The following is a 12,621-nucleotide window of genomic DNA, read 5'->3' as shown; positions in this document are numbered from 1 at the left end:
CCATGAAGATTTTTATAAAACCATAGATACAATGTTTGTGAAATCCTCCTGCTTGAAATTATTTACCATGATAAAATTGGCAGAATCTTTATTCAGGACTAGAATGAAAAATTTAAAATGTAAAATTCAGAAGCAAATGGTGCCATTTAACTACCACTGAACCAAAATTTATGTGTCTCTCAAATCAAGTCTTGCATTCCCTGCTTATAGTAATACTTCAGGTAACAAGTAAGGCTGTTAGAACTGATATGTAATAAAATGTATTTTGTCCAATAACTGCACTTTTCCATAGTTCAACAGTAAACATTTACAGAGTTTCCATTACTCATACTGCAAAGAACATAAGTTCACATTTATATGGTCACTAAACATGCACTTACATAAACTTAATTCTAAGTTTTCATCAATGCTACATATTCAGCTGTATTATATGGAACCAATTCCATTCTCTGCCCAACATAACTCACTCTAGAGCTGAATTGCCTTTTAACAGTTGCACCTTTCTGCTTCACAAGGAGTATCTTGTCGGCAAGACCTGGTCTTAATGACACAGCTACCTACCCAGATTACACAAGAACTTTCCTACAGCAGGACCCAGCCTAACCAAGTCCTCCACAGCTCCCTCGCCAAAGGCCTCTGTCAAAACAACTGACATCTTTCATATCACCAGTTTCCACTACTATTTTTGCACAGAATTTCAAAGGAGGCTCACATAAGGTTGGGGGGCGGGGGGAGGGGGGAACAGGGAATACAACAAAGCAAATGTATTCTCAGCAGTGGGTACAGTATCTGTTTGAAAGGCATTTAAGGGTTCCAGAAGAAGCAGTCAACACTTCAGTCGGATTTATACTTATTTTCTTTCTTCACATTGACCCTTGCCAACATTACTCAATGCCCCCCCCCCTTGAAGACACACAAAAAGTTACTTTTTTGCTCTCACAACTACTCACTGAGGCCTATTCCACTGCTGAAAGCAAGGGAAGCAAAGTCCATGCTGGGTGTCTGCCTCCTAGAGAAGATTGCATCTTTTATTTATTGCCCCTTGGCTTTATTTTCACAGTGAATTCCTGGCTTAAATGCAATCAGCCAAGAAACCCTCCCTATGTGCACTCCTGTCATTCCTAATCGCTTGCAAACAGAATCAAGTGCAAGCAAAAGGGAAAAAAAATAATATCAGCACTGCCAACCAAACTAAAAAAGCCTTGCTTCTGGTTTTGCCAGTCCTGAGGAACCACAGATGCACCTCAGACCCTTGGAAAGAGAAAGTCAGAAAATGAAACTTGTAAGAAAGTTAATTAGATTAAAAAAAGAACAAGCAAACAGAAAAAAAAAAAAAAAGAAAAAAAAAAGTAAGTCCCCGTAGGCAGAAGAGAAGGGCACTGAGCCTAGGAGCAGGGACACGTTTTCCCTTCGGGAAAAAACTGATGGCACGTTTACAAGGTGCCCGCCAAGTCAAACCCGCAGCGGGCAGCACCGAGGTTTTGGGGGAGGATGAAGGGGGGAATGCCGGCGCCCCACACACACACAAACACACACACACCGAGCCGCCGCCGTCAACAAAAGGCGAGCAGCAGCCTCTTTTGTCTGTCTTCTCCTTTTCAGGGGAGGAGAAGGGGAAACGACAGAAAACTGAGAGAAAAAAAAAAAAAAAGACAGAAAAAAAAAGACGCAAATAAACACGAAAATGAGAACAAAGTGGCCGGGTCACACAAAGAGCATCACCACCGGCGGAGGGGACTGTCTGCCGGGGGCGGCTCCCCTTCTATTCCCTGAATGAACGAGGAGCCGCCCCCGGCAGACAGCCCCCCAAAAGTGGGGGAATACCCACCTCTGCAGCCCTTTAAACACAGGCAGGGAGGAGTTAACCAAGGGAACCCGCAGCGGGTGAAGAACAGCGGCAGGCGGCTGGGCTGGGGATGAGGAAGAGGAGGGGGGTATTGTTCCAGGAGGAGGAAGAGCTGCGCTTTCCCCCCCTTGTCACGAAGCCGTTCATTCCGAAGCAACCCCCCCAGCCAAACCACCCCCGTCGGGGCGGATCGCGCCCCCTCCCTCCGATTCGTCGCTGCTGCCCTAGAAATGCCTTTGTTCGCGGATCCCCCCCGCACTCCCGCTGCCGGGGTCTCGCACGGCTTTTATGTCTTTATTTTGGACGGCGGCGCATCCCGCCCCCGCCCTCCTTCCCCCGCCGGCCTCCCTTCTGCTGATTCATTTCCACCGGCGGTCCCCCTCGGGATGGGGGGGGCGGCATCTCCTCGCTATTGTGGCTCGAGGTAAAGCGATGACCCGGATTACCGGGGGTGGACGCTGGTAGGAGGGCAGAGCCAAACGGGATTACACAGGCTGGATTACCGGGAGCGGGCACGGCGCGGTGCGGGGCTGCGAGTTAAAGGGGCAAGCGGGAGCCGTGTCTGTGTCACGGAGCCACGGAGCCACTGCGCGTCCCGAGCACGAGGGGGAGGAGACCGGCGGAGGAAGTTGCCCGGTCCGCGGTACAGCCGGGGAGTGAAGGGCTCGCACGGGCCGGGCCGCGGGCGGGGGAGCTGCCGGCGGAGAGAGAGACGGACGGCAAGTGGGTGACACGCAGCGGGAGACCCGCGGCCCCGAGCGGCGGCGGCCTGGCCCCAGAGCGGAACCGGCCAGTGACTCACCGACTTGCAGGACGTTATCGACGCAGCCACCGTCGAGCAGAGCGATGCCCCTGCGGAAGGGCAGCCGGTTCTCGTCGGCAGCAGCGGCGGCGGCGTCCATGGCCCCGCCGGGCGCGGCGGCGCCCCCGGGGCAGGCGGCGGGATCCTCGGCGCCGGTGTTGAACGAGGAGTACATACAGATCTCCCTCTCGCTGCGGGGGAAGGACCAGTAGACGATCCTGCGCTGCACCGGCTCCGGGATCCGTTCGAACCGCTCCTCCACCCGCTGGAAGGGCCACTTCTCCGCCACCCTGCGAGCCGCGATGTCCAGCAGGGACTCGGGGCTCTGGGTCTTGCCGAGCGGCAGCAGCCCCAGGGCGGCGGCGGCAGCTGCGGAGGAGGGTCCAGCGCAGAGCGCGCCGCCGCCGGGCCCGGAGCCGCCCGCCCGCTGCCCCGGCCTGCAGCCCAAGCCATAGCCGGGTCTGCAGCAGAGGCGCTTGGCGGGGTGGGGGAGCTGACCGCGCTCCGCCATGATCGCGCCGCTTCTAAGCCGACAGCGGAAGTGGCTGTACCCTATAAACGGCTCCAGGAAGACAGCGAGCGCCCGCGAGCCCCCGGGGACACGCCCCCCTCTGCCCTTATGTGGCAAGGGGGCGGGGCCGCGCGGCCTCGCCGGCTGCGGGGTGGGCGGGCCTTATGCAAAGCGGCGTCACGAACGTAAATAGAACGGCGGGGGGTGGGGGCGGGGGGAAGCGCCAGGGGGTGGCGCGCGCACCCCCCCCCTTTCCCAGCCTCTTCTCCCGTTGATGTCACGCGCGCAAGCCCGGGCGCGCCCTCGCGCACGTCGTGGGAAAAGGGGGGCGTGGCCGGCGGCGCCCCCCTCTCCGCCGCCATATAGGGAATGGAACGCGGGGGCGGGGCCGCCGCCGCAGCTGAACCCCGTCACCTCTGCCGGGAAAGCCGGAGGGGCGGAGCGAGCTCAGCCCAGCCGGGCTTCGCGGACGGGAAATACGGTATCGGCTGCGGCCGGGGCGAGGGAAAGACCTGTGCTCCTGCTTCAGAGGCGGGCCGCAACGGGCGAAGCCCTTTCCGTCCGCCTCTGGAGCAGGAGCCCAGGTGCGTACATATAACACGCTCTTGAGCTGAACGAGTGAGGCCCGCCCCAAGAGATGTTGTGGTTGGGTTTTGTGGGGGGGCTAGGTTTCCCTTCTATTAGAGGTTGTACGGTAAAGGCCGTCATCCCGGTGCCAGCACCCGGTTGGCTCTGCAGATGACCGGGCTTGGAAGCGCTTCGGGAGAGCCGAGGTACCGGGCTGGGCGGCACGGACACCCAGTGAGTCACTTGGACGCGATGATGAAGGCACTGTGTTTGCCCAGGTGGGTCGTGAGAATGTCGCGACACAGCAGAGGGTCGAGGTGTTTTCGGCGATCTTTAAAAACCGCGCCATTCGGGTCCGTGCCGGCGCTTCGCATTAAGTGTCCTTCCTGTGAAAAAAAAAAAAAAAATACATATATATATATTTGTGCACCTATGTGTATATAGATATGCTGAGGGCCCCGACATGCTGCGTGGCGCCATGGCTGCCCGCAGCACGGAGCGCTGCTCCCGCCGCAGCTCCTGGAACGCCGACCGCATGGAAGTGCCGCACGGCAGGGATGGAGCGAACCCAGCCCACAGCGCGTTTCTACAGAGGCTGTGGGCTGTGTGTCGTTGCAGAGCAACTGACGCTTCTGTTTCGCTAATTAAATTTAAAAGTAAATATTTTTGGTATTTACGAATTTTATGTCGGAAATGGGATTACGCTTTGATGCGTCATGGTAGAGCAGTCACCATTTTTTATTTTTATTAACCAAATTTAAAACCAAATATATTAATTACATATTTTGGAACTATAGCTAGTAAGCGGCATTTTTTGGCGGCTTGCAGTTTGAAAACAGCACTTACTCGCCCGGCGAGCAGCTCTTTGCTCGCATGCCGTGCCCTGCAGAAGCCGTAATTGGAGCGGCTTCCCGCCAAAGGTTTTCCCAGGCTGGTTTTCCCAGACAGACTACATTTTCCATGATGCAGCGCAAGCCGCCCTCAGCGGGGAGGCGGTTCCGGCAGGGAATGCGGCGGAGGAATGTCAAGCGTGCCAGGCATAAGATCTAAGAGGTGCAAACAACATTTCCTTGGCTCGAAACTTTGTCGTCTAGTTTTTGTTTCCACCGCGCCCCCGCCCCCTCGCCCCGAGTGCAACAGGAGCTTATTTTGTAGTCAAGTGATTGAAAAGCTTTGCAGAAACTGCATTTTCCAGTAAAAGTGGACGGCAAATTGAATGAAATCTATCATACTCGCTGACTGATTTTTAAAGAAAGATTGGCAGAAACCTGAGATAGTTTAGAGTTTGCGCGTATTGGAGAAGGGTGGTGTGTGTGTATGCTTTTGAGGTTCTAAACAGCACTATTTGGAAATTTCACTGGTAGAGAATTTTTTTACATCTAGGTTTAGAGCTGCGCTTTTTTCTTTGTTTTTTTTTTCTTTTTTTTTTCCTTCTACCTTTTGCTCATACTAAGAAAATGAAACATGCTTCTTAACCAAGTAGCTTAAACTGCAGACAGGGCCAGAATTATTTTCTGCTTGATTTATTTTTTTTGTACAAAAAATAAGTTCGGGGGTTTTCCCTTTGGGATCGTGAAAGATACCTTCTGTGTAAGAAATGAGTTTAAACTGATACTTGTGTTTCTGGCTATGGACTTTGCAAAATAGTTACTCTTGAGATGCCAGTTTCATAAATTCATAGATAGCTTGCTGGAATATTAATTGTCTTGTTTCTCATTTTAGGCATGTTTTACAAATATTCTATTGGATTTATAAGCTTAACTCTAAAATAATTTTGCAAGTGTTACGGAGCCTGAATGTTGCAGGCCAGAGATGAGCTTATAGTACTTTCTTTTACTATTTAGTATGGTTTTCATCTTAGCAGTTCTGAGAGCAGAGAAATGAAATCAGTAGAAGGTAGAAAAAAAAAAATCTTCATGATTGCATGTGTATGATAGGAGAGGAAAATTATTCTTGAGTAATGATTGTTCACATGTCAAAGCAATTTTTATTCTCTGTTCTACCACTATTTCTGCTTTAAATAAGCATCTAGCAAGTCAGTAAAAATACTCTTCCAAACTGGGTAATGGCTGTTCTTTACCAGGTCTTAGCCACCTGCTGCAATAAAAATAACACTAATGCCACTGGAAGAATGCTTCTCGTCATAGTAGAGAAACTTTACAATAAAAACCAAGAAGAGTGAGAAGAATGACAATGAACAACAAATCATCCATAATAAGCAGATTAGCCTATGTGTCAGTTATCTCAGCTTAGTCTTTCTTCTTTCTTTCCAGATCTGGGCAGAAATTATTAAATTCACTAAAGAAATCCCAGAGAAAAGCAGGTGGAAAAGCTCACAGATCCACCTCTTTCATCTGTCTACCACTCATCAGGAGTAGCTACTTCCTATTGAGTCTATGAATATTAACAGATACACAGGATACTGGTGAATCTTTTTGGTTTCTGGGCGAGGGAGCAGATGAAGAAGCAAGAGGCATCTTTGCTCTTGTCATTCTGCCACAGGCAGCAAATGTGCTCCACTTTGGGCTCCAGCTGCACTGGCATAGCACTTGAACAGCTTGCAGATTGTCATCTGAGGCTCAACTTCTTTTGTCCTGCAGGGTTTGCCCTCTGAGTTCCCTCCACTTTCTGAAACCAAGTGGGAAGATGTGTTAACTGCAGAGAGGAAATTAGAATGTGTTAAAGCCATACCTGAACTGTATTTTAATTGCTAGTTAGTTTTTCTTTCAGTGGATGTTCTTGAGGAAAGACCTTACCAAGCTGAGCGTTTCTTTCCTCTGTTTCTGTCTTACCATTTTGGGAAGTTTCTATTCCAGAGCTACATAGAGAGGAAGGAATGGCTGCAAAACAGCAAGCTTAACTTGGCTAACTTCCTGCATGTAATCAAAGGCTATTCTGTGAGCTGCTTGGAAAAACACCCTTGGCCACCATGCAGTGAAATTCTTTCCTAATAATCTTTTCAAAGCGTTAGGCCAGTTGCAGTCGGTTTTGCTCATTCCAGTAAAGTATACAAGGCTTGAGCGTCTTACCAGTTGTGCTAATTTAAAAGGAAGCTCACATACAGCTGCACGGTTGTCTTTGTATGAAACACACAATGGTCTAAATGTAGAAGAATGATGAGAGACGACATAATGCTGGCCAACATAACTCACCCCAGTGGTTAAATCTTATCGGGAAAGATGAGACTTGGCATTGAAGCTGAACCAGAGTCTGGATTCATGCACTGCATAAATTATTTCTAAAGTCTCAGAGGGTAGGGGGTCAAAGATAGAGAAGGAGACTTGGGAATGGAGGCTGGAGGGTTCTTGGAGCTAAAGCTGTAAGGAAAAAAAAAGCAGGAAAAATTGCAGAGACAGCACTAAAATAATCAAAAAAGAAAGAATGATAGACCTACTAAAACAACTGGATTTGCAATGCTAAATGAAATCTTTTTTTAACCTGTTTCTGTGTGCCTTTTTAGATAACTAGGCACTTAATTTCTTGGAAGAAATTGACAGGTTTTACAGATACCAAATGTATTGTAACATCATGTGAATTCTTGAAAAAACACTGCTGTATGTAAAGATAGTGAATATCACTGCACTTTGCAGTGTAGTGAAACTGGGAAATCAAATGCAGGAAAAGCTGACAGAACTGATGAGTGTTGAGGAAATTACTATCTTAGATTGCTTGGTGAAGAAAATAGTGTAGTTGGACACTGTCTTCAGTTTTGCAATGTTTTCATAAAACAGTTTCTTTCATTAGGTTCAGAAGCTATTTTTAATTTAAGGCCTAATAAAAGAACATTTGCCTTTTACTAGCCTTTTAAATCAAATACTCCAGGATAAATATTGCCAGCTCTTTAAAGTGAAAATAAACTGGCAGCACCCTTTCAAAGTGCAACTTTTTATTTTGATTAAATTCCATGATGTTCCTAAAACTGGAGTCAGAGACTAGAATCTAAAAGCATTTAGGAAAATCTACTTAAAACACTGTGTGCTTTACAAGTATTTTAGAACAATTTAAAAAGCATCTAAAACTGAGCTAAATCCTCTTGACATTCATGTCTGTGTCCTCTGCCTTTTTGTGGCTTGATACTTGACGTATGAAGTCATTCTCAGATGGACTGAAGGGGAAGGCATTGTTTGTGCCATAGTCTCAGAGCTATGTGAATTAATGCTGCTCTGTATTTCCTGAAGGAATGAGCACATTCAATCTGCATTTATTGAGAATAGACCCTGGGAATGGATTATTTCTTCCTTATAAGGAGCCTTGTGTTGGGATATCTGTTGGGACAGTTTAGCTCACTGCTAAGTTACTAGGGAAAAAAGCATCACTGTAACAAGTAAAATGATAATGTGCAAGTGACCTCTTAAAATTAAATGTGTTGCAGTGATTTAGATGGTTCAGAATTTTGAAATCTTGGAATAGAGGGATAAGAGTGTCTCACCTTTCTTCCAAGTGTTAGCTTAGCATTTGCAAAAAGTCAAAAGGAAGAAGTCTTGTCTCTGAGAGAACTCTAGATTTAATGTCTCTCTGGGTTTGTTGTGACCTTGTTTAGATTTGAGTTGCAGAATTCGTGAATACTCGAAGTAAAAAGAGTATATTCCTCTCACAAGTCTTTCTAAATGTTGCTTTAAAAGGATTATATTTTCCTAATATTGAAATAAAAGAATTTGATGAAAATTTCAGGTCTTAAAATGTCTTTCTTCATTTATTCTCTCTCTTTACTGCAAATATATACACTTAATTGTGATTAAGTGGTTTAAAAAAAAAAAAAAAAAAGAAGATTCCTCGGAGCTTTATCCTCTTCTGGTCAGACATTCTTCACCAAGAATGGGATAGGCTGGTCTAGAAGTTACCAGGTGCAAAATGCCACTGCTCAGTCTACCAGTATGTGTAGGAATACTCATATACTTAAAGTGAAATGGGCTGGTGGTTTAAAAAGAAATATTAGGGCACTGCCTTTTTGTGGATAAGCATTCTACACTAACAGCTCCCTTTTTTATCTTCCTGGGCTTTCTCCCTTTGAACTGCACTTACTTTATACTTCTTTGCATTGGACCAAGTAATTACCTTGCAGTGTCCGGCCCAATAATTCTTGGGCAGAAACTGCATGAAGGACATGAAAACCTCAATCTGCTATTGTCACAAAAAAAAGAGCATTGCTTACCTAAGTTTTAACCTATGGAAAAGAAAGAGAAATGACATAAACAAAAATTTTCGGAAGAGCTTTTTCTAGTGTGCTAAGTGCCGGTAGAATGATTTTTAAAATTGCTTTAAATAGAAAACAAAAACAACAACAAAAAACAACAACAACAAGAAAAACAAGCCAAAACCCTTCCTTCTCCCATTTCAAGGATCACAGAATCATTTAGTTTGGAAAAGACTTCCAAGGTCATCAAGTCCTTTTGAATGATCACCACTTTGTCAACTAGACCATAGCACTAAGTCCTAGCACTAAGCCATATCCAGTCATTTCTTGAACACTTCCATGGATGTTGACTCCACCACTTTCCTGAGCAGTCCATTCGAATGTTTAACAGCCCTTTCAGTGATGAAATCCTTCCTGATGTCCAGCCTATCCCCTGGTGTAGCTTGAGACTGAGTGCTCTTGTCCTGTCACTGGTTGCCTGGGAGAAGAACCTGACCCCACCTGGCTACAGCCTCCTGTCAGGCAGCTGTAGAGTGATAAGGTCTCCCCTGAGCCTCCTTTTCTCCAGGCTAAACACCCCCAGCTCCCTCAGCTGCTCCTCACAGGACTTGTGCTCCAGACCCTTCCCCAGCTCTGCCCACTTTCTCTGGACCTGTTCCAGCACCTCAATGTCCTTCCTGAACTGAGGGGTCCAGAATAGGATTTCAGGTGTGGCCTCACCAGGGCCGAGTACAGGGGGAGAGTCCCTGCCCTGATCCTGCTGGCCACACTATTGCTGATCCATTGATCCATATGGCTAGGATGCCATTTGCCCTCTTGGCCACCTGGGCACACCCTGGCTCATGTTGAGCTGCTGTCACCAGCACCCCAGGCCCTTTTCCACTGGGCACTTTCCTGCCACTCTACCGCAGCCTATGGCACTGCCTGGGGTTGTTGTGACCCAAGGGCAGGACCTGGCATTTGGCCTTGTTGAACCTCACACCATTGGCCTTGGCCCATGATTCAGCCTGTCCAGATCCCTGTGCAAAGCCATCCTACCCTCCAGCAGATCAATACTTACGCACAACTTGTTAACCATGAATTTCCTGAGGATGCACTCAACCCCCTCATCCAGATCATCAAGAGAGATATGAGACAGAACTGGCCCCAACATTGAGTCTTGGAGGATCCCACTAAATGACCATATGCCAGTTGGATGCAGCTTCTTTCCCCACCACTCTCTGGGCCTGGCCAATCCAGCAAAGAGTGCACCTGTCCACTTAATGGGCTGCCAGCTTTTCCAGGAGAGTGCTGTGGGAGACAGTATCAAAGGGTTTGCTGAAGTCCAGGTAGGCTACATCCACAGCCTTTTCCTCATCCACCAGGCAGGTCACCTGGTCATAAATGGAAATCAGTTTGGTCAGGCACCTACCTTTCCTAAACCTATTCTGGGTGGGCCTGATCCCTTGGTTATTCTGTGTGTCCCATGTGATCATATCTAAAATAATCTGTTCCATAATCTTGCTGGACACTGAGGTCAGGCTAACAAGTTGTAGTTGCCTGGATCCTACTCCCAGCACTTCTTGTGGATGGACATCACATTGGCCAACCTCCAGTCATCTCAGACCTCCCTGGTTAGCCAGGACTGACTAAGAAGTCTGAGTTCAGATTAATGTGTGATTTCAAGAGAGCTGTATTTACAAGGAACGGCTTAAATATGCCAAAACCTGAAGCTCCTGCCTGTGTGCTGTAGAATTGGGGTGCCTTTCAGTAGGATCCTTGGTGTGCTGGTGCACCCTCGTCTCCAGCAGCACAGCCAAGGCAGCAGTCCTAGGAAGAGAAAAGTATAGCTAACTGGACAGCAATTTCTTTGGGTGCCAATCTTCTGTGAACTTCTTTGCCTTCATGAATTGTAACTGAGGGCCTGCAGAAAGTATGAAGGCAAAGACAAGGCTGATATAGCTAAGCAACACTATAATGGTTCCTGTTGAAACAACTGTCATTCTTTTAAAAACCTCAGGTACAATACCTGCTCCCTCTTACTTGGTCCACAGTGATTGCATTTAGCAAGCTGGGAAAACTGAGCTGGAGTATAATTTTTTTTCTTAGTGATCTCTGTGTAAAATTTGGTTCCAACTGATTCTTAAATTCTTAGTTTACAAGTATTTGAACAATATTGCAAACCTGTCTCTAGCTTTGCTGTGACTGAAACACCAATTCAAGATTAACAGACAACTCTTTTCTTGGGTTGTATCTGAAACAAACTTACAAGGTAGTGCTCTAAATACAAGGACTTCTATATAGTTAAGACACCCTATGAAATTAAGAGAGTAAGACTTTTCTGTCCTACAAAAATACTATGCTGTGCTGTCTCATCATTCATACACCGAGGAATAGTTAATAGAGGCCGAATGCAAGAGTATTACATTTTGAAAGGTTGTTTTCCCAATTCTTTTTTTCCCAACCCAGATTTTATCTTCTATTTCTAAAACTTGGGCATTTGTCCCAAAACTTTAGAAAGTATTTGAAATTTTGTTGCCCAAGTCTAATTAGAGTACTGCGTACTTGTTTTGCCCAGCTATCCCTGCAACCCTGAGCTGTGGAATACTGCGTCTGTTCCGAGCAGTCAACTTTCAAGGTTAAACACAGCTTACTAACATGTATCTTGGGTGGCACTGATACACTTTCACCTTTATTTTGTATCCCAACTGAAAGTATTTTCATTGTCTGGTTGCCTGTTTCTATCCCTTCTTTTTCTTTCCCATCTTCCTTTGACTGTACTTTGCTGTTGCCGGTCCATTGTATGCTCTGTCCCTATTAAAGAGCTAAAATGGGTAAATTTTCCAGCGACTTACCTTCCTTCTTCCTATTCTTCCTGTCCTGCAGTCTTGGAAATTGTACCTGAGCTAATATGTCAAGCTAAGCCTTGTAATCAAATTCAGAAGATAGAGATAAGCTATGGTTAGAGCCTGCAGTAAAATTTTGTCAGAGAAACCAGTACTTCCTTCTACTTCACTACCTTCAAAGGCTTTGGTGGAACCTCTTTTTTAGAGCAGGGATTTAATTTTTTTCTACTGGTCTGTGACTAGAGAATATCTAACTTTTGAAGTTGCTCTGAATAACAACATCTAATTTTTGAAGTTGCTTTGAATAGAAAGGGAGAAATTCTTCTTTTTTTTCTCTTTTCTGCTCCAGGGATTAAGACGAGCTGAGAGATACACCTCTGCTGCACTTCAATACTTGGAATAATAGTGGCACAATGTGGTATTACATTTCCAGAAACTTATTGCTTTGAGCCTCTTCTAGTTCCAAGAATTTAGCAGGTTTACCACTGAAAAGGAAAGAACCCCTTGATAATTAATATGTTCCCGTGCTTTTTTGCTGTAATAAATTATGCAGGACTTATGGGACAACTGTCCTATTGCTAGACACTGTCCTCTGCTGGACTGTATTGGGGTCCTTCATGGGCGAATAGATGCGGCCACTGTGTGTGGTGTGGTTCAAACACTGCAGGAGGTACTGAGTCAGTGACTGCAAGCTCAGGCAGATGTCACCATCAGTCATTCTTCAGATGTTATGATCCGTAGCACGAGGGGTAGAAGTCTCTTCTGGTGTTTCATGTAAAATACTTTTTCTAGTGGTTCCAAAAGTGGAGCCTCTGGACAAGGACAGGTAAAAGAAGCCTCCAAATTCCTCCTGTAGTAGTAAAGGTCCAGTGTCATGTTACAGTTCCCCCAGTCTAAGAAGACAGAAGAATATGTCTAGGAAGAATATTCTCCTAA

General features: G+C 46.4%; 1 protein-coding gene across 2 annotated transcripts in view; it reads right to left on the bottom strand.

Annotated features, from left to right (window-relative positions):
- Positions 1-3,180, bottom strand: part of ZSWIM6 (zinc finger SWIM-type containing 6) — a 110,796-nt gene extending 107,616 nt beyond the window's left edge. Inside the window, exon 1 of one of the 2 annotated variants that reach the window (XM_069001335.1) lies at positions 2,649-3,180. In XM_069001335.1, coding sequence (XP_068857436.1) covers positions 2,649-3,159 — 511 coding nt within the window. In that variant the 5' untranslated portion in view covers positions 3,160-3,180. The remainder of the gene's footprint in view (positions 1-2,648) is intronic. The other variant, XM_069001336.1, reaches the window with a different exon arrangement.
- Between the last annotated feature and the right edge of the window lie 9,441 nt (positions 3,181-12,621).

Source organism: Aphelocoma coerulescens, assembly GCF_041296385.1.
Source record: "Aphelocoma coerulescens isolate FSJ_1873_10779 chromosome Z unlocalized genomic scaffold, UR_Acoe_1.0 ChrZ, whole genome shotgun sequence".
NCBI lineage: Eukaryota > Metazoa > Chordata > Aves > Passeriformes > Corvidae > Aphelocoma > Aphelocoma coerulescens.
The sequence above is the reverse complement of the archived record's forward strand: the minus strand, read 5'-3'. Positions and strand labels throughout refer to the sequence as shown.